Consider the following 27,935-nt stretch of genomic DNA (forward strand, 5'->3'; position numbering starts at 1 on the left):
AGTTTTAGACTCCGCTTGTCAGTATTACTAAGAAAAGTGAAGGGTAACTACTAGATTAATTTAATATGGTCTTTATGTACAACCTTCCATACCATCCTCTATATTTTGCTCCTGGTAAACACAGGTGTTTGATAATCTCTCTTTTGCTGTACTCATATTTGCTTTAACAACACATTTCATCCTTCAAGCTGTTTATAGACAAGCTCAATGTCAGGAGATCAGCTCTGTCTCACATTTCTGCGTGACATAATTCTATTTTGACCCACACATCAGCATTTTCAATTAGTTGAACAGTAGGATTGACGGCTTGCTAAACTCATTGTCAGTTAATCCATGAGCGTTCCCCTCTAACCCTACTAAATCACTGGCTCTCCATCCGGCACGGATTACCCCTCAGGTCTCATGGGGTGGGAGCGGCGCGGCTGTACTAATCTACTGCTTTCTCAGAGCCGGGATCATTAGCTGGATTGGAGTTCTGTTCCGTGGCTTGCCTATGGAGCTGGAGTGGATTACGGGGAGCACCAGGTGTTGTCCCAGCTGATGAAGTCAGTGGTACGGGGCACTATTTTGGGGTGGGGTTTGTGGACAGTGTTATGAGTGGGTTAATGAGCTGATAGATGGATATGCTGCGTGCTTAAAGGGATAGTTCACCTAAAAAAGCAAAAGTCATCATTTACTCACCCTCATGTTGTTTCAAATCTGTACTTTCTTTCCTCTGCAGAACACAAAATTGAATTTTGAAAATGTAAAATTAGTTTTTTGTCCGTAAAATGAAAGTCAGTGGGGTCAAAAACCACTTTGGACTCCAATGACTTTCATTGTATAGACCAGGGGTGGCCAATGTGGGTCCTGGAGAGCCACAGTCCTGCAGAGTTTAGCGCCAACCCTAATCAAACAAACCTGAACAAGCTAATCAAAGTCTTAGGGTTACTAGACAGCTACAAGCAAGTGAGTTTTTTTTTTATCACGGTTGGAGCTAAACTCTGGAGGAAAGTGGCTCTCCAGGACAGACGTTGGCCCCTGGTATAGTCTCAGCCTAAGACGTCACACCCACGGACCTTTGGCTGAACATCTGATGCATATGGCACACTTATTTGGAAACACTTCAGGAGTTTCGAAGCCGTCATCTGATAAAAAATCTAAATTCAGTTAAATTCTACAGGATATCCGCGAGATGTGTGTGTTGTGTTCTTTAACGGTCTACCTCGAAACAAACGCCAAACTCTCTTGTGGAAGAAGAAAGCCGTCATGTTTTCAACTGGGACAATAAGCACTTACTCAATTAACTAAACGCTGTATTTTCAAAAGTATGTGAAGTTCGCGGCTCCATTGTTGCAGTAAACTTGCACCACATTCTTGAATGATTAATTATAGATGCGCACCGGCCTGTTATTGCAGGGACATCGACTTTACATTTTCATTCCCCTAAACATGACGCGGAACAAAACTAACTGTGATTGGTTGCGTTACATATCAGTCAAATGTTCTATTGGGCGGTCCTTGACCAATGAAAGCTACGATGGAGTCCAGACCTGCCATCAATCTTAAAGGGTTAGTTCACCCAAAAATGAAATTTCTTCCATTAATGACTAACCCCAATGTTGTTCCACACCCGTAAGACCTCCGTTCATCCTCGGAACACAGTTTAAGATATTTTAGATTTAGTCCGAGGGCTTTCAGTCCTTTGAATGTAAGTGTATGCACACTTTGCTATCCCACCAGATAACACGTCACAGCGTCTTACATCAGCAGCGTCACTGTGGCGTCGTGAACGCGGATTCAAACAAAACCGGAAGAGAAGACAATGCTTAATAAAGTCTTAGTTTTTGTTATTTTTGGACCAAAATGTATTGTCGACGCTTCAAAAGAGTCTAACTAACCAAATGATGTCACATATGGACTACTTTGATGATGTTTTCATTACCTTTCTGGACGTGGACAGCAAAGTGTGCAACTGTGCATACACTTACATTCAAAGGACTGAAAGCCCTCGGACTAAATCTAAAATATCTTAAACTGTGTTCCGAGGATGAACGGAGGTCTTACGGGTGTGGAACAACATTGGGGTGAGTCATTAATGGAAGAAATTTCATTTTTGGGTGAACTAACCCTTTAAGGTCTGGCTAAGCGAGACAACCCCTGGTATAGACAAAAAAAAACCCATTACACTTTATTTACATTTATTCATTTAGCAGACACTTATATGCAGAGCAACTTTTATAATGATCATGTCATAAAAAAACATAAAGGAGTAGAACAGTGAAGGAAATTCTAAGTCTAATTCTAGTTGAGAAATAATCATTTTGAACTATTTGCAAATAATATTTGCATTATTTGGCATTAAAACTTGCACACATGGAGCCTACTTTTATTTGTATGCCTAATATGTCAAAAATGTAAAACGTTTATTGTCTCGTCACACACGTTAGGAACTACATCAATCATTTTTCGAGATTTTTTTTTTAGTAGTTTGCATGGATGTTACTATCTGTCATTTAACATTTCTTTCGCACAACTGTTTATTGAATGTTTATGCATTTATTTGATCAAAAATACATTACAACAGTAATGGGAAATATTATTGCAATTTAATTTTAATATATTTTAAAATGCAATTTATTCCTGTGAGGGAAAAGCTAAATTTTCAGCAGCCATTATTCCAGTCTTCAGTGTCACACGATCCTTCAGAAATCATCCTAACATGCTGATTTGGTGTTTTGCATAAAGGTATTAATTTCCTAAAATAATCTTATTGACCCCAAACTTTTGAATGGTAGTGTAGCTATAAAAAAATCTTGACATTACTACTAATTTATTGTCACCCATCTTTAAGATATATGTTCTTGCAATTTTTGTAAATTAATTTGTGCACAGCCTTCAACTCTGCTGTCCTCCTTTCAGTCTAGATTGTTTGTATTGGCTTTAAGCAGATGACAGTAGTAAACACTGCTGTGTGAAAGAGTTTAGCCTCAGACAGCATTGGAAAGGTTCAGTGAGGACTTGGTAGTAGTGACGGCTGATGTCATTGTGGGTTTTAGCTGCCAAATCACTGATGAGCTTGAAAATGCCCCTTAAAGGGCAGGGACTCAACTGTTATTAAAACCAGTCAGCTCTTGTAAGAACAGACCAAGGGTTATTCATAAAGTCTGAGCCGTCACCAGTGTCCATACTGACGCATTTTAGTTCTTATTATTTTTTTCCGTTGTCACTCTTAATTTTCTCCTCTGCCCTCAGTTTCTCTGTCCACCCAACCTCCAATTATCTCCTTCTTTCTAGTGCTTGTGCTCCCTTTCTATCCTCCTCCTCTTTTCCTTGATTAAGTGGAGATGGGAGCCCATCTAAATTTAACCACACTTCATCTCCCAGCTCCCCCTTGCTGTGTCTGATACTCTTATCCCTCTCAGACTGATGGTGGGAAATTGCGGATAATGTCAGTGCAATTTTATATTGAGGAAACATGGTATTTTAGCTTCTACCTAGTTGTTCCAGCAGTTTTTGGTGTGTTTAGTTGCACTCCTCCCTCCATCTCATCAACTCTCTCCTTTTTTCCCCATATTCCTCAGCTGTTAACACTCACTTACAATCCTTTCCATTCTGTCGTCCTCACCAACAGACTCTCCATTCTTTGGTTGGTAAAGACAAAAAAACAAAACATATCTATTTTTCAAAAAAACAAAGCAAAGTGAAGTGAGCTTAGGGGGATTAAGTATGATAGATGCCCTTTTAGCTCAAAACAATACATTAAAAGCTTTGCAGACTTGTCGTCATGGTTTCCTGGAGAATCCTGATGGGTAGGTGGCATGGATGGATGGACAGATGAGCGACCTGCTTTTTTTGCCTCTCTCTCATGGTGCCCTTGGGAGTCTAACCATTAAAGCTGCATTTTAGACTTTCATGGTCACGCCTGCTAACCTGTGCAACTGTACTGCCTGGCTCACCCTGATTGCTTCAGCTCCACTATCACCCAGTCTGCTCAAACACCTGCTGACCTGGATTCACAGCGGCAGGCTGTCGGCTCGTCAGGCAGGTTCTGATCCAGAAGCACGGCAGCTTTGAGGAATGGAGCCTGCCAGCTGTATAAAAACAGACAAACTAAGACAAATGAACATGTCAGAGTGCTCAGTGGCTGGACACTGTACTCTCTGACCTGACCCGATTCACTGCTTCTCTGAATGTCAAATAGGTTTTGCCATGTGTTGTGGGTGATTGTCAGCGTGTTGTGGATGTGTTCTGGGTGAATGTTGATAGTCATTTATAGTTGGTTGCTAGGGTGTTGGGGTTGATTGCTAGGTAGTTGCTTACTCGCCCAAGTCACAAGAGCTCACTTCTCAAGTTTACATGATATTCTGGTCCCTATGGTTGAGCCAAATTTTTTGTCCACCAAATTATATGTCTGATTGATTAAAAAAGTAATAGCTATGACACACAGAGAAACGGAAGACGTGCCAATGGGACTATTCATGTCTTGATTGTATTAAGCCCATCTTTGATATTTGGTACGCCTGAAGTTTATTAGCTTCTGCATGAATACTCTCTGCTTCTCTGTTATGAGAGCCAGTCTGATTAGTGCCAAATGGCTAGGGGTGGAAATCCCAGATTACACATTCTAACTACTGCAATGACATAATGTGTTTCCATTAGGAGCCTTTGTTGTGGATTCAATTTTAGGTATTAGGACATATATAGATAGGCCAGTGCTGCAAGCACACATTTTTAAACCAGCAACACCCCCAGCCCCAGCCAACATAAACTCTTTTTATTTCTTTCTTTTCAGTAGGTCAGGTAAGGTGACAGTTCCGCCATCATTTAGCTTATGGCATGTTCTTTTCTAAAATGAGTTTCATTATCATTTCATCACTCTGAACCTTTGGGGTGAATTCTTGACAATGAATAACTATTTTTCAAACGTTAATATAGGCATGGTTGAATTTGCTACTCAAGCTTTTTCGGCACGTTACCAAGTCATTGTATTTGGAAATTCGGTAAAACTTGAATATTTCCAAGGTATTTTTTTTTTCATTATGAAGGCCAATATTTTATAGCCTGGTCCTACCAGACTCTCGTACATTTCATTTGTACAGAGAGTCTGGCCACTCTCCATTGACAAGCGTAAACTTTATTGAAGGCGGGTACTCTGTTGAAGTTTAAAACTATTGGATCTGCCCAGAGCCACTCTGGATCTGCCATAACCAACCGCTAACGTTTGGTCATGACATATGTCATCTCAAACTAGCGCACGACATCAACGTCATCGTTCTCAGTCACTCCCTCTGTTCGCTGATTGGACTGGTTAAAATTGGACGGGAGAAAACCAGAGAATATACCGCAATCCCAGACGGAGTACAGAAGGAAAATGAAAATTGAGCGAAAGTACGTAGGCGGGCGGAGACAGGCTAAAGATTTTTGGCTTGCTACGTAAAAGTAACTTGGATACTTAAATATAGCAAAGTCGCATATATAGACAGCAATAATTTCATACTTTATTCAAATTTTAGGATAATAGAGGGAAAAACAGGGATAATTTAGCATCTAACAATGGCAAAACACAGTCCAGTGCTGCTTGTCGGTGATGTAATGTAGGATGTGGTTGGTTTATTATGAATAGGCCATAGTTCATAGCACAGTTAATTTCCCTTAGATGGCATGAAGCTCCATTAATGTCCAAATTGTGCCTCAATGGTTATGTGAAAAAGTAATTTCATGCTGAAACATGCCACATTTGTTTGGACTTAAACCTAGAGACATGTTTAAACACAAAGAGCTTTCTGTGATGAATGATAATTTCCATCTTGCTTTGTTGCTAAGATGCTTTACTAGAACAACACTATGTAGAATGACAGAAGTTTTCTTCAATTGTGGTTTACATTGTGCTTAATGTTGTTCTTTTTCTTTTTTCCCTCAAGGACCCTTCAGTGGCCAAGGTCAGTGGTGGGAGGAAGAAAACAGTTTCCTTTAGCAGCATTCCATCAGAAAAGAAGGTGAGCAGTGCTGCAGATTGCCTTGCTTTTATGCAAGGTGGCTGTGAACTAAAGAAGGTACGACCCAACTCGCGCATCTACTCGCGATTCTACACTTTGGACCCTGAGCTGGCCTGCCTTCGTTGGGAACCCTCTAAGAAAGATGGTGACCGAGCCCGACTTGACATCTCCGCCATTCGTGAGGTTCGCACTGGGAAAAGCACAGAGACCTTTCTCCATAACGGCCCAATGGATAACCTGGCTGAAGAAGCAGCCTTCTCCATCATTCATGGTGAAGAGTATCAGTCTCTGGACCTGGTTGCTCTCTCTGCCGATGTGGCCAACATCTGGGTGACAGGGTTGCGGTACCTGTTGTCTCACCCTGGTGCCATTGGAGGAGGGAGTGGAGGGGATGGAGGGATGGGAGATGCCAGCATTGGAAGCAAGATGAGGCGAAACTGGTTGGCGGCAGAGTTTTCTCTGGTTGATGAGGATGGACACGGAATCGTGTCTGAAAATACAGCTGTGGCCACCATCTGTAAACTCTGTCCTGGCATTAAAGAAGCAAAGGTAACACATTTCCTTATTTTTCAGTTTATCAATCACAAAATCTTGCATTTCATGACTAAATGAGTGTAGAAAAAGCCAAACAATACTGGGACTCCCCAAATTGAAAGAAATCAGAAATACATATTCTGCAGCAGTTTGGGCCCATCAAATGAGAATCATTCTACTGTCCTAGAGCAGTGAGAGATGAAACAACAAGCGCTGAGAGAGCCATAAATGTGAACAGAGGCAATATAATTAATGTATAATTTATATGGCTCTTCCAGAGCTCGTCACTCTTTTACTACTTAGCTTGACTTTTTAGTCGAGAATGCTGAGGCACACAGCAATTGTTGGGTTTTGAATCTGGCAGTGAATTCATGTGTGTTTGTGTCTGGAATGGACAGCTGGGGACAGGAGGAAGACAGACAGAAGCCACAGGGCCAAGTCTTTGTGACAGCGGGTGTGAGGCATCTGCTTCATGTGTCTAGAGAGACAAGTAAAGGCAAAAAGGGCAAGCAAACAGGGCAATGAGGAGCTGACTGTATAGGAATGACTCGCTTTGCTTCTGGCTGTGTCCTAATCTTGAAAAATGCTGGACATGATATAAACCCTGTGAAGCGCTGCTGTCCCTGAATTTGTATGATGTGTGACATTTTTGTCTCTCAAGATTCAAATCACTAAATGCTGCAAGCTTCTTATTTGAGGTGCTTCTTGTCTGTGTGATCGTTTTGGACTGTGATTGCTCAATAAGTTTCAAAGTCCTATTCAAGGAAGAAATTCACCCCCAGCATTTCTTATTCAAGTAACAAAACCTGAAAAAGTGATGAGACAAGCTTACAACATAAACATATGATAATTACAGTAGACTGCAGAACTCTCAAGGCCTTAGTCATCATCTCTCACTTGACAGTAGTCCTTGCGTTATTTTGTTTATCATATACTTTAAAATTCAAAGCAAAGCATTCCCTCTTGAGCAAGTGCCTTGGTCAGTAGCACAGTGGTCATAGTTTGTGAATTAATCCTTTCATAATCACACTTTAAAACGACAAGATTTGGGTTACTAGCTCAAATTGTTATCAATAAAAGACCTAAAATTAAAATGATCCATAAAGATCTAAAACTTTAATACATTAATACTCTTTCACTCTTTCTTTTTTTCTTTTTATCAGGTGCGTTTGCGCTTTAAGGAAATTCAGAGGCGTAAAGAGAAGCTAACGTCTCATGTTACGCTGGAAGAGTTCCTGGAGGCCTACTGCGAGTTGTGTACACGACCTGATGTCTATTTCCTGCTAGTGCAACTCTCTAAGGACCGAGAGTGCCTTGACGCTCAGGACCTGCGTCTTTTCCTGGAGACGGAGCAAGGTCTGTCATTGGCCACCAACGAGGGCTGCTTGGAGCTTATTCGCCGCTTTGAGCCCTCTACAGCTGGACGAGAGCGAGGTTTTCTGGGCTTGGATGGCTTCACCCGCTACCTACAGTCATCTGAGTGCCAGTTGTTAGACCCTGAGCATCAGAATGTGTGCCAGGATATGAAGATGCCACTGTCTCATTATTTCATCAGTGCCTCCTACCGCTCCTACCTGCTGGATGACCAAGTGCATGGCCGGGCTGATCTTGGGGGGCTCACGCGAGCCCTGCAGGCTGGCTGTCGGTGTCTGGAGCTGGGGGTTACCGATGGGTCAGAAGGGGAGCCACTATTGGGTGTAGACAATGGTACAGATGGAAAGCAGCATCATCACCACCACCATCATCACCACCATCACCACCTTCATGGTTCTGTTACTCTGCGCAGTGCCCTAGAAGTAGTCAACAAGTATGCTTTTCTCACCTCTCAGTATCCTCTGCTGCTGTATCTATGCCAGCGTTGCTCACCTTCCCAGCAATGTATTCTTGTGCAACACCTAAAAAAGGTTTTTGGATCCAAGCTCTATACTCCTGAATTTCTGCCTGTCAGTCTGGGAGGTCGCGCGACCACTTTGCCCTCTCCAGAGCAGCTAAAGGGTAAGGTGCTTCTTGTCGGAAAGAAGCTGCCCCAAGAAGAGGAAGGTTCTGAAGGAGAGGTATCTGAGGAGGATGAGGAGATTGGTGGCGGTGGTCCTCTGGCTGGCCGAAGGATGACTATCCCAGGGGAAGAGGAACTAGGGGTGGTCCTTGTTGTCCCCCCACCCCCACAGCCAAGGCGCCTCCGTTTGCGGCGTGAATTGTCAGATCTTGTTGCAATTGCTCGTACTGGAAGTCGCAACTTTTATGCTTACCGGGCGAGTACTCAGCAGTCTCAGCAGCATTCTCCCCCTTCTACTCCTTCTACACCAGGTACACCTATGACCCTTGACCCTCCCTACTGGACACTGTGCTCTCTCGGGGAAGGGGAGGCAGGACGGCTGGCTAGCGAGAGCCCAGAAGAGCTTGTGAGCTTTACCAAGCGCAGTCTAACGCGTGTGCGGCCCAGCTCAGTAAGGCTAGACTCTAGCAACCCAAACCCACAAGGCTACTGGAAAGGAGGAGTGCAACTGGTTGCACTCAACCAACAGACGCCAGGTGCAATGATAGACCTGACCCGTGGCCGTTTTATGCAGAACGGTGGGTGTGGGTATGTGCTTCGTCCAGCAGTCATGCGAGAGGAGGTTTCCTACTTCAGTGCCCAGTCACAAGGCTGCGTGCCTGGCGTACCACCGCAAACACTCAGGGTGAAGGTCATTAGTGCCCATAGTCTACCCAAGCCACAAGGCTCTGGTGCCAAAGGCGAGGTCATCGACCCATATGTGGTGCTTGAACTGCATGGTGTGCCTTCAGACTGCACAGAGCAGAGAACTCGCACTGCTGCCCAGAACCAGGATGACCCACTGTTTGACGAAACATTTGAGTTCCAGGTGAGAGAAAAAAAACTACCACATCATGTATGTTAATCAGATTTATTTCATGTGTGATGTTGGAAGACTTTATGAAACTAAAGCCACCTTTCCACTATCTCTGACAGTGGCATACGATTTTTGCATTTTGCCCCCTAGTGGCAGTGACGTTGAACTTTCAGATTGGTTGTGAAGCAGATGTTACCCCCTGCAGCCATGACCTTCTGAAATATATAAATATATCCAGACAAAACAAATGACCAGCAATACATCTGAAAGAAAATCATAGTGGTTTTCTATGACTAATCAATGTAAATAATTATTAAACAATTATAAAATGAATATTACTGACAAAATTATTTATAACCGCCCGTTCTGTCGTTTGATGTTTGTCTGAGGTAGTGAAAAGATGGCATAAGAAAGAGATTGAGAGTTGAGACATGGGATGTATTACATGATACCTTGCCCTGTGGGGTTTTAACCCTGTTTTCTGTGGTGTGGTCACTGACATGCAAGGTTACTCTGAACTCTATGTGTATCAGTCTTCTTGAGGGCGGAAATCATAATGCTTCAGTCCATGAGGCAGCAACTGAGCCATGTCTCGCTAATTACCTACTGCATGCAAAATTAACACAGTTCTGACTGAGCTCAGCTATGCCATGTCACACAACGTAATATATGTACTCACAGGTTGTAATGATGCGGTTGACAAGGTGATTCCAACACATGGTATATTTTACTGCTGTTAGGTGAAAATCCCACTGACTTTTGTTTCTGTAACAAAAATGTTATTGCCAATGCTTGGGCTTAGCATAAACAGGTTTAAGAGCACAACAAAACGGCTGAAGGCTAATTTTGCTCTCAGTGCAGATGTGAGACCGAATCTATTTTGTATGTTTTTTTGTTTGTGTGTGTGTGTGTTTTTTTTAATAATGTCGTGCAGATTTTCTCTATGTAGTTAAGACATAAACTGCTAGTTAAAAAATAATCCTGATAGTGAGTTTACAAAATGTTAGCTCCCACTGGTTGCTGCACTTGTTTTCATTTCTTAGCATGCATTAGCCTGAGCTGACAACTATAACAGAAATGTCACATGAACAACATGAATGTATAGAGTGCTGACCTGTCATCCACAACCAGAATGAGGTTAATGGATGCAGTCTGTCCTCATGGTTGGACGGGGGTGACGCAAATGTGTGCAACTTAACACAACTCTGCCTCGATCAGTAATTAGGGAAGATCTCCATCAAAACTTAATAGCCTGCTAACACAAATGCTCTTGCCCTGGATTGTAGTTCTAACCTATGGTCTAGATAACTCATTACACTGCTGTATAAGTGGATGCCAGTTTCTTCCAGCATTATTCTTTTTCAATGATGTGACCTTTCTTTTAGCAGGGCCTAATTATGCTTGCATGCCAAATTTAGACAGCTTTAATTATAAGATGCAGATTAAGGTAGTTTCTTGGCGCAGGTGAGGGTTTATTTTACCTGTGTTATCCTGAGCAATGAAGCGGACACAAACATTCAGAGCTCTGGGATGTGAAGCAAGACTGCTTGAACAAAATCAGTAAAATTAACATGTTTCATCTGAGGAGAGTTAGTTTATGTTTGAGTGAATTATCTTGCTAGTAATTTCTGGTGTAAAAAAAAAAAGTTTTTTTCTCAAGGATACTAGTTTATATTAACAGGTACAGACTTATTTAAGCACTCCATAAACTCGCTATCATCATGTATATTTTCATTGATTTGAACCAGAATCCATTGTTAGTAGCTATCTATCCACAACCACAAGTTTCTTAAAAAAGCAATGGGCACAGGCATGACAGCTCTGTTTGTCTCTTAGAAACGGTAGAAACTACGCACACACCAGGACTATGTTTCCTAAAAGCATCGTGACCCAAGTTGATAGTAGAGATCATTGGTGGAAATGGTTCAACGACCTACTTAGGCATACGATGCTTTTAGGAAACGCAGCCCAGAACTGTTCTTATTATAAGACATAAGATAAGAGTTAAATATAAACATGTTCTGATGTTGATTGTCACTAAAATAGGATTTTTCAAGGACATATTTATATAGAATACTAACAAATCTCCATATGCCTTGCCTTTCATTCTGAAGCTAGAGGAAATGTGATGCTTTAAAATGAAAATATCCTATAAAATATCCTTTAAAATATGTTTAATGTATACATAAGTTTTTGTCTTTATTAGATAGGACCGTAGAGGAAAGTGCAGGGAAAGAGAATACAAATATCTGATTTCTGAGTGTTTAATTAAGCACTTTATTTCTATACAAAGGATGCACTTTCATCTTTTTTGGCTAACCTAATGTAAAGCAATGCCAATATAAATCACTCTCACAAGATAACAGCAATAGTCTTACAGTATGAATCTCCAGATACTTTACTTCCATATTCAATAAAAAGGTAGATATGTGCCTTTTGGATTGGTTTTTGCACAAAAGAAAAACTGTTCTGTAAGTAGACAGTGATAGAAAGTGTGGGCGAGACTTGCCCTTGGTGCTTATAAATTTAAATCCCTGCTATTGTGATTTAAACCAAAGACTGTGCCATATGGTTATTTGAAGAGGAGGTTTTGTGAGGGATCCAGTGAAATCACAAATATATCTCTCACGCACACACTTATTCTGTCCTGGGGGATTGTGCCTCTTGTTGTTTGCATTTGTTTGTCTCTTGTTGCTTGGAGCTCGAGAACGTCATGCAATTATAAGTCATGGTGGGTGTACACCTATCAGAGTCTCACTAACACACACACACACACACACACACACACACACACACACACAGACACACGCACAGACACATGCACAGGAGCAAGTGTGCATCCCCTGGTGGGATCTGATAGAATGCTTTTGCATCTCTTCCTGTGGCCTTTTCCACTAAACCCATATGTCACTGAGAGCGCTGTGCTCCTAATGATGCCAGTCTCACTGTCAAGGTGTCAAATTTATTTGTATAGAGCATTTCTCAATACAAATCGTCTCAGAGCAGCTTTCATGATTTTCATGATCTTAATTATCTAGTAGATTATAGCTGGGTGATCAAATAGTTTTCATTTTGTGACGATCTAAGCAATTAAGATTTGCTATATGGTAGGCGTTATACTTTCATCAAAGTGCTGGATGACACTTTATATCACTTTATACTTTTTCAACTTAATATAATGAGCTGGCCGATAATGTCTCTGTATGGAATGTTATATATATATATATATATATATATATAATATATATATATAATTTATCATAGTTTGTATGATACTTACAAAAAATACTGTGATATTTATGCGTGAAGTAGGTTCTCTGAGATGCTGCACACCTGTCTTGAACTATTTTCTCTTGTTTAGAGTTGTCCAGGCATTTGTGTGGGTGTCTGCTGCCAGCTGAGGCGTTTTATCTTTGTCTTTGTCTGGCAGGAAAATCTTTGTATTTTCCTGCCAGATTTATCTCTCTCTTTCCTTTCCTTAGTATAAATATGCATATTCAGTGTGATATAACTCTTTTGTTATGTGTCTGTATGTATCACTTATAAACTGTATGATTTATAACTGCTGTTTTACTTATGGGGACAAAAAATGTCCCCACAAGGACAAGGTTTTCGGATATTGCCATCTTTGTGATGACATTTTTGTCCCCGTAATGTAGGGTATACCAAAAAGAAACAAACACACACACACACGTCTGGTTTACTATCTTCGTGGGGACTCTCCATAGACATAATGGATTTTATACTGGACAAACTGTATATTCTATCCCCTTACACTAACCCTACCCCTAAATCTACCCATCAAAGAAAACTTTCTGCATTTTTACATTTTCAAAAAAACTCATTCTGTATGATTTATAAGATTGTTTCCTTGTGAGGACCTCAATTTAGGTCCCCACGGTGACACGAGTCTCTGTGCATTCAGGTTGAAGTCCCCTCCCTTCCTTTGTTTTTCTGACACAAAGGAAGCAATGAAACGCAGACTTCCTGTTATTCTAAATGCATCTTTTACATGCGAGTATGCTTATATACAATCATTTTTGTACGTTGTTTCAGCCTGTAACAGTCCCTCGGTTATTCATGCTGTGCAAGATGTATGATTTGGTTTAATTGTGTCCTTGCTTATTTATGTGTGTTTGTCCTACATAGCCAGATGCCCAGGTGATGTTGTGTGTGCTTGTTAAATTTTTTCATATTTAAATAGATGAGACTGTGGAAATGCGCCTCATGCAAATGATTTTGTAACTAAATTCTGCGGTGTTGAGGTGGCACGTTTGCCTCAGTGGTCTGCACAAAGTTTTGCATGCTTCATATTTTAGTGGGTCTGGTCATGTGTTAAGTGTCTGTTTACATTTCCTAGATATTTCATACTCCTTACATCTGCATTTGTAAAACTTTTAGTTGTTGCACACCTGAAGAGTCCAAATAACACACCGTTTTCTCTTTTCAGGTGAACATGCCTGAACTAGCCCTGCTGCGTTTCGTAGTTTTGGATGATGATTATATAGGCGACGACTTCATTGGCCAGTACACCATTGCATTTGAGTGTCTACAGCCTGGTTACCGCAATGTGCCCCTTCTGGGCCTCGCTGGAGACCCCTTGCCCCATGCTAGTCTGTTCGTACACATCGCCATCACTAACCGCAGAGGTGGAGGAAAGGCCCAGAGACGGGGTCTGTCCGTCAGGAGAGGAGTGCGGCGTGGACGAGAGTACGTCACCCTGCGTAACACAGGCATCAAAGTGCTGGATGACACTTTCCGCCCAGCCAGCGGACCTCTGCGAGAAGCTACAGACCTGCGAGAGGATGCACTGGTAAGTGAGGTGGTGAATGTTCAGACAACAGTAATACTAGCTATTTAACTTCAGCAATACTTGGCAGCCACACTCTGCTGAAAAGACCAGGTTACAATTTCCATTCTAGTTCGGGTTGGTTTATGTTGATTTGTGGTTTGGTGCTGTCAGCCTGTGTGGTTTTGCCATGTGATGCTGTGTGATCAAGGAAATCTTGCTGGTTAAAAGGAGAGTTCACAAAAAATACAAATTCTGTCATCATTTACTCTCCCTCATGTTGTTCCAAACCCATAAGACTTTGGTTAATCTTCAAAACACAAATTGATCCAAAGGTCCGAAAAGGTCGTAAAACAAATCCATGTGAATTGGGCAGTTTAATCAAAGTCTTGTGAAGAGATATGATTACTTTATACACTGCCTGGCCAAAACAAAAGTCGCTGTTTGGATTTAAATAGGAAAATGCTTATCACAACATTTATTTCCCTCAAAAGGTGCATCAATTTTTGGTCAGGGTCTTGTATTGACAGTGCAAGAGTCAAGTGCTCTGTAAGGTCTACTCCAGCACATCCCAAAGACTTTCAAAGAATTTAAGGTCTGGACTCAGAGGTGCCGATTCATGTCTGAAGATGATTCTTCATGCTCCCTCCCAAACATTCTTTCACAATGAGCCTGATGATTCTTGACATTGTCATCCTGGAATATGGCCATGAAGTGTCTTCCTAGTAGCCTGGTTCCTCCCTCCTACGTACTTCTGTTAAATTTTCCTTTTCTTTCAGTACTCCGCCTGGGATTGCGGTATATTCTCTGGTTTTCTCCAGTCAAATTTTAACCGGTCCAATCAGCGAACGGAGGGAGTGGCTGAGAAAGATGACATTGATGTTGTGCGCTAGTTTGAGATGACAAAAGTCACAACCAAATGTTAGCAATTGGTTATGGCAGATCCAGAGTGTCTCTGGGCAGATCCAATAGTTTTTAACTTCAACAGAGTTACCCGCCTTCAAGGAAGTTAACGCTTGTCAATGGAGAGTGGCCAGACTCTCTGTAAATGAAATGTACGAGTCTGGTAGGACCGGGCTACATCCCTACTTCCTACATGGTTGTTTAAGAAATGAAAGCTACACACTCCATATATACAGTGGTGCAGGTATGACGTCACTTTGTAGGCCAACCGGCAGTTAGCGTCGCACTGGTTCCCTCGAAAAAAACCCAATAGGATTTTCCCACAGGCTTTTGAATTATCGCTAAAAACAAGTTCTGTGGTCAACAAATGTTTATGATACTTGCACGTTTTGCCATCAAGATAGTTATCACAGATGATAACTATCTTCTGAAGCCTAAATGCAGTCGCCCAGAAGTAATAAGCTAAAGGTAGGCTACAAATGGACTTTCAACCGCAATTTCAACGTCACCGTCATTAAGCTTCCGACAACTGAGCTCACCTGTTTGGTGATGACGCTTAATCTCCCTGACAGCCTCTGTAGGCCTTTTTCAAGACACATAACAGCTTAAAAAAATCACGAGTACGATAATACTGATGTATTTTATGTCGTAGAATAAAGCGTGAAAGTGTCTTGAGCTTGTGTTCACCACATACCTTATTTCAGCCATTTAACCAAAACCCCATTCAAAAAACCCATTGACTTCAGTACAAGGGGAACTCGCTTGCGCGTTTTGGCCTACAAAGTGATGTCATATATACCAGCACCACTGTATTAGGGTTAGAAGAACTGTTTACAAACATATGACATGCTAGAAATATAATAATCACTGCAATAATGATCCAATCATAGACTCTTAAGCAATTTCCTTTTTTTTTTGTATGGATGTAGCTGTGATTGGACAAGGCCACATTAGGGTCAGGGTGGCACTGGTCCATCCAGATTGACAGCTGACTCACCCAGTCAAAGCTGTCTGAATGTAATGGTTTGGAAATGGTGAACAAAACAGTTAAGTTGCTTTTTGTCTGTGCTATTAGTGCTGTTCAGTGGGACATGCAGATAATTGGTGTTGTTGGAGTAAATCTCGCTTATTAATAACATGACCATGTCAAACACTTTATTATAGTAGATATTATAGTGAGACATTAGGTGGATGATTGTAATTGCTTTCTTTTTATTAAACATTTGCTTGGCTCACAGTCACAAGTAATTGGTTCCACCTTCTAAACTCTCTCACATGAAGATTTTGACCTCAGTACTTGTTGCATACTTTTGATGCAGAGTCACTGACACATTCGGATCCTTTTATTTAATAATCAGCCGATTGACGTAAATTTCCGGCTTCATTTAGGTCTCATCTCAGTTCTGAACATGTAAAAACCAGACACCACCACACCTCCACTCTGGAGTTTTGCCATCCATTGTGAAAGCAAAGCTCAGTTTACTTGCCATTTCTGGGGTTTAACTTAACTAAGTAATCAACGCGCTCACTCACACATTTCTAGCATCTTGACGCGTTATTTTGATTTTTCAAACAATTCCTAGAAATAAAACCAAGCAAAAAACAACAGTTTTGCTGGTCTAGACTCTGCGAAGTCAAGGTATGATTTGTGGGTGACGGTAAGGAGAGGAAGGATGGAGGGTAGAGTATCAGTGTCAGGTGACAGGGCTGGGATCAGATGCCACCAGTGTGTTGTGTGTTGAGGAAGAGGAGTTACTCCACATTCATAATTACTGTGTTCACAAAAACCTGCTGATCCCAGAGATACACACACACACAACCAGACAGTGACCCCAAAAACTAGTCTTATCTTTGCAATTACTGTTAACCATCTGGTCCCAAGGCCATTTTTAGTAGAGTTATGAATCTCACACATGATAACAATATGTATCTCTTGTCTTGCTATTTTGTTACATTTTTGTAATATTTAGCCCAAAATATATACTTGTCATCTTTCGTTAAATTAAATGCCACTTTGTTTTATATTTTCAAATCTAATGACATTTTCTACATTTTCTACATTTTATACATTTTCAGTGCCCAAATACTTTATCCAAATACATACTGTAAAACACTGGACCTTTTTTGTCCTTCCATGCTTTTACTTTCCATCTGTCATTATTGATGAGCCACAACAATGCTCAATGTTTACACCCTATGGACTTCTTTCTCATACAAATAAACACAGATATACAGACTGATCACCCGCATTAATCCCCCTGAACACACACATACATCTCCAAATAGCTTTGGTAATCACGGTTGTGGGTGTGTGATCCTGTCAGGTGGAAAATAGAAACAGCCTCTCTATCCGCCACACCGTAATGAAGGGAAATGTATGATAAAAGCTGAAATGCGATTTGACTCAAAGCTGAAGCCAGTCACGCAGACACAGAAAACTGTTAAATTGCTCAGATTTATCTGTCTGTATAAAGGAAAGCAGTTCATTATTTTGCATTGGCCTCATGAAAGTAGCTTTGCATAACATATTCAGTGTCTATTGTCTTTTTTAAATAATACAAATTGCCACCAGTTTCCACCTCTCTTGTTTTCTCTCAAATATCTTGCAGTTGTGATCATATACTTTGAGTGTATGCTACCCTCAAAAGTGTGGAGATTTATATTACTTTTATTCAGCAAGGACAGATTAAATTGATCAAAAGGGACAGTAAAGAGGTGTATAATGTTACAAGAGATTTCTGTTTCAAATAAATGCTTTTCTTTTGAACTTTATATTTTTGTAAATTCTAAAATTGCACTTTTTACTGTATGTCACAACAGTACTGTATGAGACTTTAAAAATATTTTCAACCTCAAGCCAAGTTAGAGCATTTCAGATTTATTTCCTGTTTGTTAACATGCCAATTCTTTTGTTTTGTGCTTTTTGTTATGTTGTCTTTATCTCTGTTCACTGAAATATTAGTGGTAACCAAGTGTGTTTTCTCTTTTTATAGAACGCTACAGTGGCTTTTAAAGAGCAGTGTGGGCTCCCCCCGATGGCCACACCGAAGCAGTGCATCCAAAGCTTGGCCACAAGGTTGCAGACACCAGAAGGGCCCCCAGGGGCCACACTCACTCTGAAGGAAGGTTATCCATGCCTGGAACCTGTGGGCAACTTGACTGACGCCGCTCGTAAACTGCTAAATGGTTATGACGCGGTAAGAGACACTCAGTGTCACGCATCATTGCCATGCGTATTTTCTGTCTGGCTGTTATGTTGGTTACGCTTCCACTTAATGGACTATAATAGGCCAACTTTATGGTTATGCTAGATCTCTCAGTTATTGCTAATGTTAATATCAGCTATTCTACTCTCTGCATTACCTGCCATTACAATGGCATTTGTCTTTTTAGCCATCCCACATATTTGTGTGTGGGAGTAAGAGCAGGCACATTGGAAATGAGTAAGACTTCTGAGGCTTTAGTCACCATCCTCCTTCTCTCCTTTCGTAGGTTCACTTATTCTCTGTCTCTCCCTGTGGGTTGACTCTGGCTCCTGTTGTGTGTTTGAGACCGGGAGAGTCAGGCCGCACTGACTGGCAGGACTACATTTTATAAATATCTTAACTGTGGGAGAGGGCAACAAGGGTCTTCTCAGAAGACAGTTTTATTGCTTAAAGATCCCTTTTTCATAGTTCATAATGTAGTTCTCAGATGTGTGTTATGATTGAGCATCAACTTTGTCTTAGAAATTTGACAATAGTTAGCATACAATAAGAGTATTCAGCTATAAAATTAATATAATATTAAAGCTCAGATAAGTCTTGGAAGAATTTATGGAGAAAATGTATCATTTGGGTTCACATGCTGTTAGCCATATTCATAATCGTGTGTGTGTGTGTGTGTGTGTGTGTGTGTGTGTGTGTGTGTGTGTGTGTGTGTGTGTGTGTGTGTGTGTGTGTGTGTGTGTGTGTGTGTGTGTGTGTGTGTGTGTGTGTGTGTGTGTGTGTGTGTGTGTGCACACTATAATTTAGTAGTTTGGGGTCGATGCATTTTTAAAATTGCTTTTGAAAGTCTCTTATGCTCATCAAGGCTGCATGTATTTGGTCAGAAATACAGTAAAAACAGTAAAATTGTGAAATATTATTACATTTTAAACTAGTGCTGTCAAATTTATTAATTTTGATTAATCACAAGTTTGGGTTTACATATAATTGATTTGAATATATTTTAAAATGTAAATTAATCGTGTGATGGCACAGCTAATTTTTCAACAGCAAATTTTGCCAGTCTTCAGTGTCACATGATCCTTAAGAAACCATTCTAATATGCTGATTTGGTCCTTAAGAAACATTTCTTATTATCAATGTTGAAAACAGCTGTGACTTTTAACATTTTTGTAGGGGTTTTTTTCCCCCAGGATTTTTTTGATAAATAGAAAATTCAAAAGAACAGTATTTATTTGAAATGTAAATATTTTGTAACAATTTAAATATCTTTATTGTCACTTTTGATCAATGTAATACATCCTTGCAGAATGAGGGCTTTAATAGTACTGATTTATTTAAAAATAATTCTACTGAAATATATAAGCATATCATAATGTAGTTCCTCTCTGTGTCCCCTCCAGATGATCTCTGCTAACAAACAGCTGATTGAAAATGCAGATGGAGTGCAGGAGAGAATTGCACAAGTGCAAAAGGAAGGTGAGTAGAGGTGCGGGGTGGAGAAGATGAGAGGAGGATGAATCATTTCTGTCTTTTCCTTCCACCAAATGATGTTTCAGTTAGGCCCTAGAGATGCGTGAATTTCTTGAGAAACAATTCACAGATTTCTCAAATTTGTATTCAAAGAAGATCCTGTTATCCACAACACTCACAGTCCCCTGACACTTTAAAACATCAGCTTTTATCCTCAAAATATCTTCACTGAGATTTTTGAAGTGGTATATTTCACAAAATCTACAGTGCCCAGTGTTGATGAGTTACTAACTGGTGACGCTATTAACTATTATTAACTTCTTATAGTGTAAGGGCAGGGCCATTGCTTGGGTTCTAGCTCTCCTTGCTGGTGGCCCCTAACATTTTCACACCAACTTTCACCCCACTAGTGACAGCCCTGTGTGATAATGCTATTTTCAAAAATAGCAACTTTTCCTGTTACAAGCCACAAGCTTTTTTCCAAAGCACACTTGTTTTTGTAGCAAACCACAGCCACAACAACACCGTTATGTGATATTGCATTGGGCATGCAGATTTATAACCAAGTTAGTCGAGGCAGTATTCAGAGAATGTAACTTTGGGAAGCTGATTAGTTTTAGTGACTCTTTTCATTCTGCCAGTATCATGTAAATAAATAAATCACAATTGTGAAATAAATGATTCACAGTCCCTGCATGTAGCTTTCTTAATTTTTAAAAGAACGCACCAACTTTTTGGGACTTTAGCTTATTCACTGTATCCCCCAGAGATAGATAAGTCCATACATACCATTCTCATCTCCGTGTGTGCCATAACTCTGTCTGACGCACCCACCGCTAGCCTAGCTTAGTCACTTATTGAGCAGTAGGCTAGATTTAGCAGAAAGACTGGAGGTAAACAGCTCCAGTCTTTCTGCTAAGAGTCTTAGTACACAATGTAACTATACACATCACAACATGTAAATAGGAAAATGTTGGCGTTACTTTGTCACTTATTGAGCCGTAGGCTAGATGGAGCCATTTACCTCCAGTCTTTGTGCTAAGCTAGGCTAGCGGTGGGTGCGTCAGACAGAGTTATGGCACACACGGAGATGAGAATGTTATGTATGGACTTATCTAACTCTGGAGGATATGGTGAATAAGCTAAAGTCCCCAAAATTCGGCGTGTTCCTTTAAGAAACTTTTTTTTTTCTTTTTAAAAAAAATTAATTTCAGTTAATTTCAGTTTATCTATTCTAAATGAAGAAGTGTAATCTGTTATCCTAATTGACATTCATTAACTTAAAACACCTTAATGATTTGGGCTAAAAAACTCTTTGTAAATTATAATTATATTAAAATATAATAATAATAATAATAATAATAATAATAATAATAATAATAATAATAATAACGTTTTAATTAGAAAATATAAAGATTGGCTCATCTAAATTAGCTTGTACTTAGTTACCATTTTTAGTAGCTTGTACTGTAGCTACAGTAACTACTTTTTCAAAATAATATCTTGATTATAGTTGAACTACTTCAAATTCGAAAAATATGACAAGTTACAGTTTCAGATTTGCTTCCTAAACAAATCATATGAACACTTACTATTGTTTCTACTAAATTATTATACAGTTATTGGGACTAATGTAAAACCATAATAAATGGATATCACAATCGCAATCACAAAACAGTGTAAGATGATTTAAGAAGTGTTGAAGTTAGGGGCTAATACCAGATTACCACATATTTATTGTAGTAGTTTATGGCATTTTGGAAGAAACTATGGTTACTGAAAAAATATGACCACTGAAGACTTTAGTTAGCAAGTACTAGAATATCCTCACTGATCTGATCCTAGCCTCATTACATCTCACACACATATTATCTACCCCCAATTGCACACATCTGAGGTTAAAATACTGTGTTTTCATGTCCTTATGAGGGAATATTAATGAAATGAGTGAGAGCGAGTACAGATAACATAGCAGATTAGGAATGAAAGGGCAGTTTACAGACACCATGCCAAAATTCATCCAGGGTAGCACTTTATTTCCTAACCAGAGGATGAATGAAGACATACTACGTATCATCCATTATTTGGCAGCTTGGTTCCTGCAAGAAGCATGTTTGTGCCATAAATGGCATTTTGAAAATATCAAACCATATAGATACACATATACAACATATGTATCATTTTTTGTTTTCTATTACATGTCCTCTCAGGAATGGTGCTTCATGAAGACCTGCCCAGGTTAGGAGAAAAGGAAAATCTGAAAGGCCGTAAACAGAGTAAAGCTGTGGAAAGTTTTACTTGGAACATCACTGTGCTGAAGGTAAATAGCGTGAGCTTTTACTTCTCTTCCTCAAATAACCTTGCATTTTTGGATGATGTTTTCGCTCTGCTTTTAGATGAAAGGGAGAAGGGCTTTTGTTGTTTTTGTGATCTCCCAAATGGAAGTTGTTTGACCTTATAAATACAGTGTGCAGTGGCCTTTTGAAATCAGAAGGCAAAATCCTCTCCCGAGTTTTTATTTTTTAGTTGAACATAAATTCATGTTCCAATTCCATTTGATGTTTATGGCTTAAACGATTATGCAACAACATTTGCCTCACACTTGGGACTATAAACAATCAACATTACCATAATGGGTATTTTGTATGTTTATGTGAACATACTATTTATTAAAAACAAGTCTTTTAAAAGTCTTGTCGTTTGGCTATTATAAATAGTTGCTGTCTTTTCAGAGCTTTAGTCAATATATTTTCTATGTCCTTTAAAGAGGACATGTGTTTAGTTGTTGTAAAAATCTTAGTCCATTATCATTCCCCACTTTCTTATTGACGTTTTATCTTATTGACAGAATTATACAGGCTGATTTTTGCTGCTGTGACAAGTGGCTTGTATGAAATAAACATCAGCTTGGGCAAAAACTGCAGGTTTGCTTTCGGGCTAAAGTCATGATGAAATGGAGGTAGCGACAGATCTTTTTTTACATATTGTGATGTACAAAAGAGTGTAACAGATAATCGTAAAATAAAAAATCTGAGGTGGGGATTGGTTCTATTCAGATCGAGTTATGACATTGTGATTCAAATTTATGAGGTCTAAAATAAAACCAGTCACTTGTTTCCTGAATGAATCCGACTGTCAGCCTGTCTGGAATAACAAATAAGATTCATGCACCAGAACTAACTATTGTATGTAAGGGATAATGTACATCCAGCCGGTTGTTATCACAGAATAAACCCCGATAGAGTGATCAGGACACGAAGCGGAGGGGTCTTGCGTCACTCTAAAGGGGTTTATTCTGCGATAACAACCGGCTGGATGTATCCCGATTTATTACATGGCTACTTCTCTCAAATAAATTACACTGATCTCCAATTTAACATTTTTTAAAACAAAATTTCAGGTCTCCAATTTAACATTTTCTAGTGACTGGTCACATCTAAATTTTTTAGTTGGCCAAATTGAATTTCTGTGAATAAAATTGTCTCAAATTTTTTTTAGAAATTTTTTTATTGGAGAGGCCTGAAATATTTTACAGTGTAGACACGAAATATTGTCTTAAGTTTAAATATTTTATTAGCTCTTTCGCAAAGCTTCCGCGAAGAAAAACTGCTTTAAGCCTTTATTTATTGCTGAAAATATATATATATTTTTGACCATATATGTTGAAATTAATGCTGAAAGGATTGGTTCAGCCTAAAATGAAAATTAGCCCATGATTTACTCACACTCAAGTCATCCTAGGTGTATATGACATTCTTCTTTCAGACGAATAAAATCAGTGTTTATGGGAAAAGTGTTGAAAGTGCCTCTGCAGTTCAAAATGCTTACGCTACCAGTTACGCTCGTCAATCGTAGCATAAGCATTTTGAACTGCGAGAGGCACTTTCAACACTTTTTCCACAGAAGGCGATCGGCCAGAACTTTACTTTATAAAGTTTTAAGTATGGATATTTTTCTTACACTCATTCACTTCAGAAGGCCTTTATTAACCCCCCAGAGTCGTGTGGAGCACGTTATTTGATGGACAGATGCATTTTTATGGCCTTCAAAAACAGAACAACAATCACTGCCTTTATAAAGCTTGGATAAGCCAGGACTTGTTTTAATATAACTCCGATTTTATTCATCTGAAAGAAGAAAGTCATATACACCTAGGATGACTTGAGCGTGAGTAAATCATGGGCAAATTTTCATTTTTGGGTGAACTAACCCTTGAAATCTTCCATTGTAACCCGTGGTGGTTAAGTGTTTTTCAGTCACAAGATGGCGCCAGACAGTCAATGGCAGCAGAGTGACACGTTAAAGGGATAGTTCACCTAAAAATTTAAATGTTGTCATCATTTACTTACCCTCAAGTTGTTCCAAACCTGTATGAGTTTCTTTGTTCTGCTGAACACAAAAGAAGATATTTAGAAGAACGTTTGTAACCAAGCAGAAAGAGCAACCATTGACTACCATAGTAGGGAAAAAAAATACTATGGTAGTCAATAGCTTTGTTACATTCTTCAAAATATATTATTTTGTGTTCAGCAGAACAAAGAAACTCATACAGGTTTGGAACAACTTGAGGGTGAGTAAATTATGACAAAATGTTCATTTTTGGGTGAACAATCCCTTTAAGCATATAAGTAGTACCGGTCAAGATAACTCGTAGTACCCGGATGAGCGGTGTGCTATTCACTTTGGCGGTTGTTATCTGGGAATAACATACCGCTGGAATGCGTGGTTGAGCAATCAGAATCAAGTATTCCACAGAGCCGTATAATAAAACTTTATAACAAACCTGGTTCATATAATCCATGTCTCTCTCTTTTATAGGGTCAGTGTGACCTCCTGCGCAGCGCTAAGATAGATGCTTTGGATATGTTGAGGCAGCTGGCGTTGGCCTGTGAGGCATCCGGCCTGGTCTTGACCTCTGACGGTCTTTACACCCCTCATGGCCTGTCCTCCAGGCGCAGCAGTAGCCATGGCAACGGCCGCATCTGAGCCCCAGAGACACGCAGAGGGATTGAGAGAGCATTTATTCATAGGTGAATGAATGGTTGAATGTTGTACAGACAGATATATAGGTGGAAAGATGCAATTATAGGGATATTTGTTCTTTATTGCAATGGTTGCTTGTTTTTAGCACTGCAAGTTACTTGAGGACAAAATACGGAATGTTCTTATCAAGACCTACTGAATGAAGGACGTAAGAGGAATTAAAGCGAATTCCTCTGCGATATAAAATGACTGATGTAAAAAAAAAAAAAGATTTCGCTGGAATGAACATCGTTCCTGCAATATTTAAGAGGACTTTTAGTCCTGAACTCCTTGTAGTTCACAGGCTAAAAATAGAGAAACATTCTTTCAAGCATTTTAGAAAAATTTATAAACCTAAAACTTAGTGGTTCCCCTAGTTCATGACTAAACCACCAAAGTGTGAGGTTTGTTTACTCAGGTTAACACAAACACTCCCTCTGTGCTGTCGCTCAAACTGATTGACTTGTGACGTCCACCAGCAGGGCTGCACTGTTTCTACCCCTAAGCTCTATCCAGCCCAGCATGGATGGGATGTATCTGGTGCCTCTCCGTTGGAGGGAACCATTTCCTCATCTTCCACCTTCACCAGTGACACGGATCGTTTTCAACTCATTAACAATGCAGAATGAACTCAAGAAGGCTTTGTTAAAATACTGCTCAGTGCTCCCTAACAGTGTTAACTGAGCCCGTTGCTCAATGGGACGACCTGTACCGATTACACCACATTTTCCTGTAATCCGTACAGAGTTCAGCACCTGGGATTGAAACAATGTTTGGAACAAATCAGTGAATTAACGTACATTTCAGGTCAAAAGTGACTTTATTCACAACGTACATTCCTTGGCTTGATTGGATGAAGATATCCGAAGACAGACTGAGACAGACATTGTCACATTTTTTTTGTCATAACAAAGACAAAAATGCTACCAAACATGGAGGATTACTGCCAGATGTTTGATTTAAATAATAATTATAAACTGCTTTAAGCACTGAGAGGACTAAAATAGATACAAATCTAAAGCATAAACTGTTTTACAACTTTCATTGTGTAACATTTGACAGTGTTGTGTGATATACAAGGAAAATGTTGGCAGTATTTTGTCCACTGCCATCAAAGACACTTACAATAGACTAGGTTTTAAAGTTTTCTTTCCATATATTAACAGAATAACAGAAATTAGAAATGTGAGATATATATATATAAAACTATATATATTATTTTTCTTATGATAGACCGTGTCCGTACGTTGTGTGCGTATGTGTGCAAGGGTGCTAATGTAAAAATGTGTATGAGACGTTGTGATAATTAAGTGGCACATGTTCTGAATGTGACCAATCTGATGCCCGATCTATTTGGGCGATTCGATTGGTGGTTTTTAAACAAAAACCTGACTATTGGTTGATGTCAAACATTTTCTTTTAGAAGACCAAATGAGCATTTTATAGTCACAACAGTAAATGTGTGGAAATCAATAAAGAGCGGAACAAGAAAAGGCATAACATTTCAAAACAAGCAGATTTCCTGTTGTCCTGTCTTTTAAACAACTTTGTACTCTTCTCTACTACTACTTTAATGTATTTCATTTTCTCTTCCTTTATCTGTGCCCTTGTTCTCTTCCTGTTCTCTCTTTCTGACTGAGGGGTGAGCGATCCACTCATGTTGTGTGACTGTTTGTACGTGTACATGTCTGAACTGAATGTGTACTGACTCCTAAAGTGTTCCTTAAAAAACAAATTGTTTGCTGAAGAGTGAACAAAATTCATTTAGTGAATTAGATAAGAGAATTGTAAATGGTAATATCTTTAAGCTACAAACATAGTTCTCCCCTTATAACATCAATGTGCATTTGTAACACGTAACCCTTGTTCCTCCGGCCCCTGGACCTGCACTCGAGGATATGTGTACTTGCAAAAGGGCCAAAATCTAAATAATGAACACCCATTTACAGTATTAGCTTTCCGTTCCAGTTTAGATGGCACTTGAGACCAATCAAACATGTGAAGTGAGTTGTCTCACTTTAGACGGGTACAATTACTCTTATGAGCAATCGGATACAAATACAATGTGTCACAAGGGTCGATGGCGAGCAAAACGAACCCCATTGAGGTGCACTTTAAACTAAACAGAGCAATCCATTTGGACCGGTCTATTGATTCTTGCAGTATTAGGTAGTGGTTAACATCTCAGACGGTGCAATATTACTCTGCTGTTTGACGTTAGGCATAATGACTAGTCTAATGAGGAGCATTAATCCAGCTGTCTTAATTTACTGTTTCTGCTTTTTTTCTGTGTGTGGTTACCATGCGTTTGTTGTGTCTGCCTTTCCTCTGACTCTTAAAAATGAAATATATTGTTTAAAATATTGTTTTGTCGCATTCTTGTTAGCAGTTGTCCTTGTATAAATGGAGAGTATTTATTAAAGGTGACAAGCGTGCATTAAACAAAGTAAACTTCAAAGCAACGTTGCTTTTATTTTGAAATGATGGTTTGTATTTTATAACATTAACAAGCTGATGTAACACAGATGTGCCGCAGACTAAATAAAGCTATCTTTTACTGACTGCTGTCTTTTCTGTTACCCGTAACTGTTTTGTCTTATCAGTACTGCTGGAGCTCTTTAGTCACTTAATGACTTTTGTTTGGGATGCTTATCCGGACCACTTAACATTATTTTGTAGGGAAACGGTAGCTACATTTATCAATAATGACCATGGAAAAATATACGGATTAGCCAGCAGGTGGAGTCGTTTCCAGTCTTTAAAATCAGAGGATTCTTGTAGGCTGTTACAGGAGATATACCCTATCGTAATTTATTAAAACTATTTCCAGAGGCTTATTTTGACTTAATTGCAGTATAGCATTTAATCAGGGATTTGAAGTACGTCAGAAATTGTACTATATTGAAGTATTTTTTTTTTTTAATTTAATTTAGATCTTCCAACAATATTTCTCAGGTAAATATGACCTTTTTTGCTAAGCTAATTACGTTAGCCAACAAGTTACGCTGCCATACATTTTACATTTTATATCTAATAAAGTCCATTTCAGAGTGTTATTGAACTCCTTTATTGTCAAATGTATCATCAGCCACCACAACACTGTATTTGACCTAAAGCCTTATGCTATTTTAATAGGCTAACTGGCAATGAAATCCATTACTGAAATGGACTACTAGTG

The 27,935-nt window shown here is 39.5% G+C and overlaps 1 protein-coding gene across 2 annotated transcripts in view; it reads left to right on the forward strand.

Moving 5' to 3' along the window:
- Positions 1–27,316, forward strand: part of plcl1 (phospholipase C like 1) — a 74,507-nt gene extending 47,191 nt beyond the window's left edge. Inside the window, exons 2-9 of one of the 2 annotated variants that reach the window (XM_079822118.1) lie at positions 5,904–6,527; positions 7,676–9,376; positions 13,815–14,177; positions 18,050–18,253; positions 19,666–19,741; positions 21,946–22,055; positions 24,554–24,765; positions 25,240–27,316. In XM_079822118.1, coding sequence (XP_079678244.1) covers positions 5,904–6,527; positions 7,676–9,376; positions 13,815–14,177; positions 18,050–18,253; positions 19,666–19,741; positions 21,946–22,055; positions 24,554–24,721 — 3,246 coding nt within the window. In that variant the 3' untranslated portion in view covers positions 24,722–24,765; positions 25,240–27,316. Of the gene's footprint in view, positions 1–5,903; positions 6,528–7,675; positions 9,377–13,814; positions 14,178–18,049; positions 18,254–19,665; positions 19,742–21,945; positions 22,056–24,553; positions 25,065–25,239 lie in introns of those variants that run through there. The other variant, XM_079822117.1, reaches the window with a different exon arrangement.
- The last annotated feature ends 619 nt before the right edge of the window (positions 27,317–27,935 follow it).

This window comes from Gobio gobio (genome assembly GCF_949357685.1).
Source record: "Gobio gobio genome assembly, chromosome: 7".
Classification (NCBI taxonomy): Eukaryota; Metazoa; Chordata; class Actinopteri; order Cypriniformes; family Gobionidae; genus Gobio; species Gobio gobio.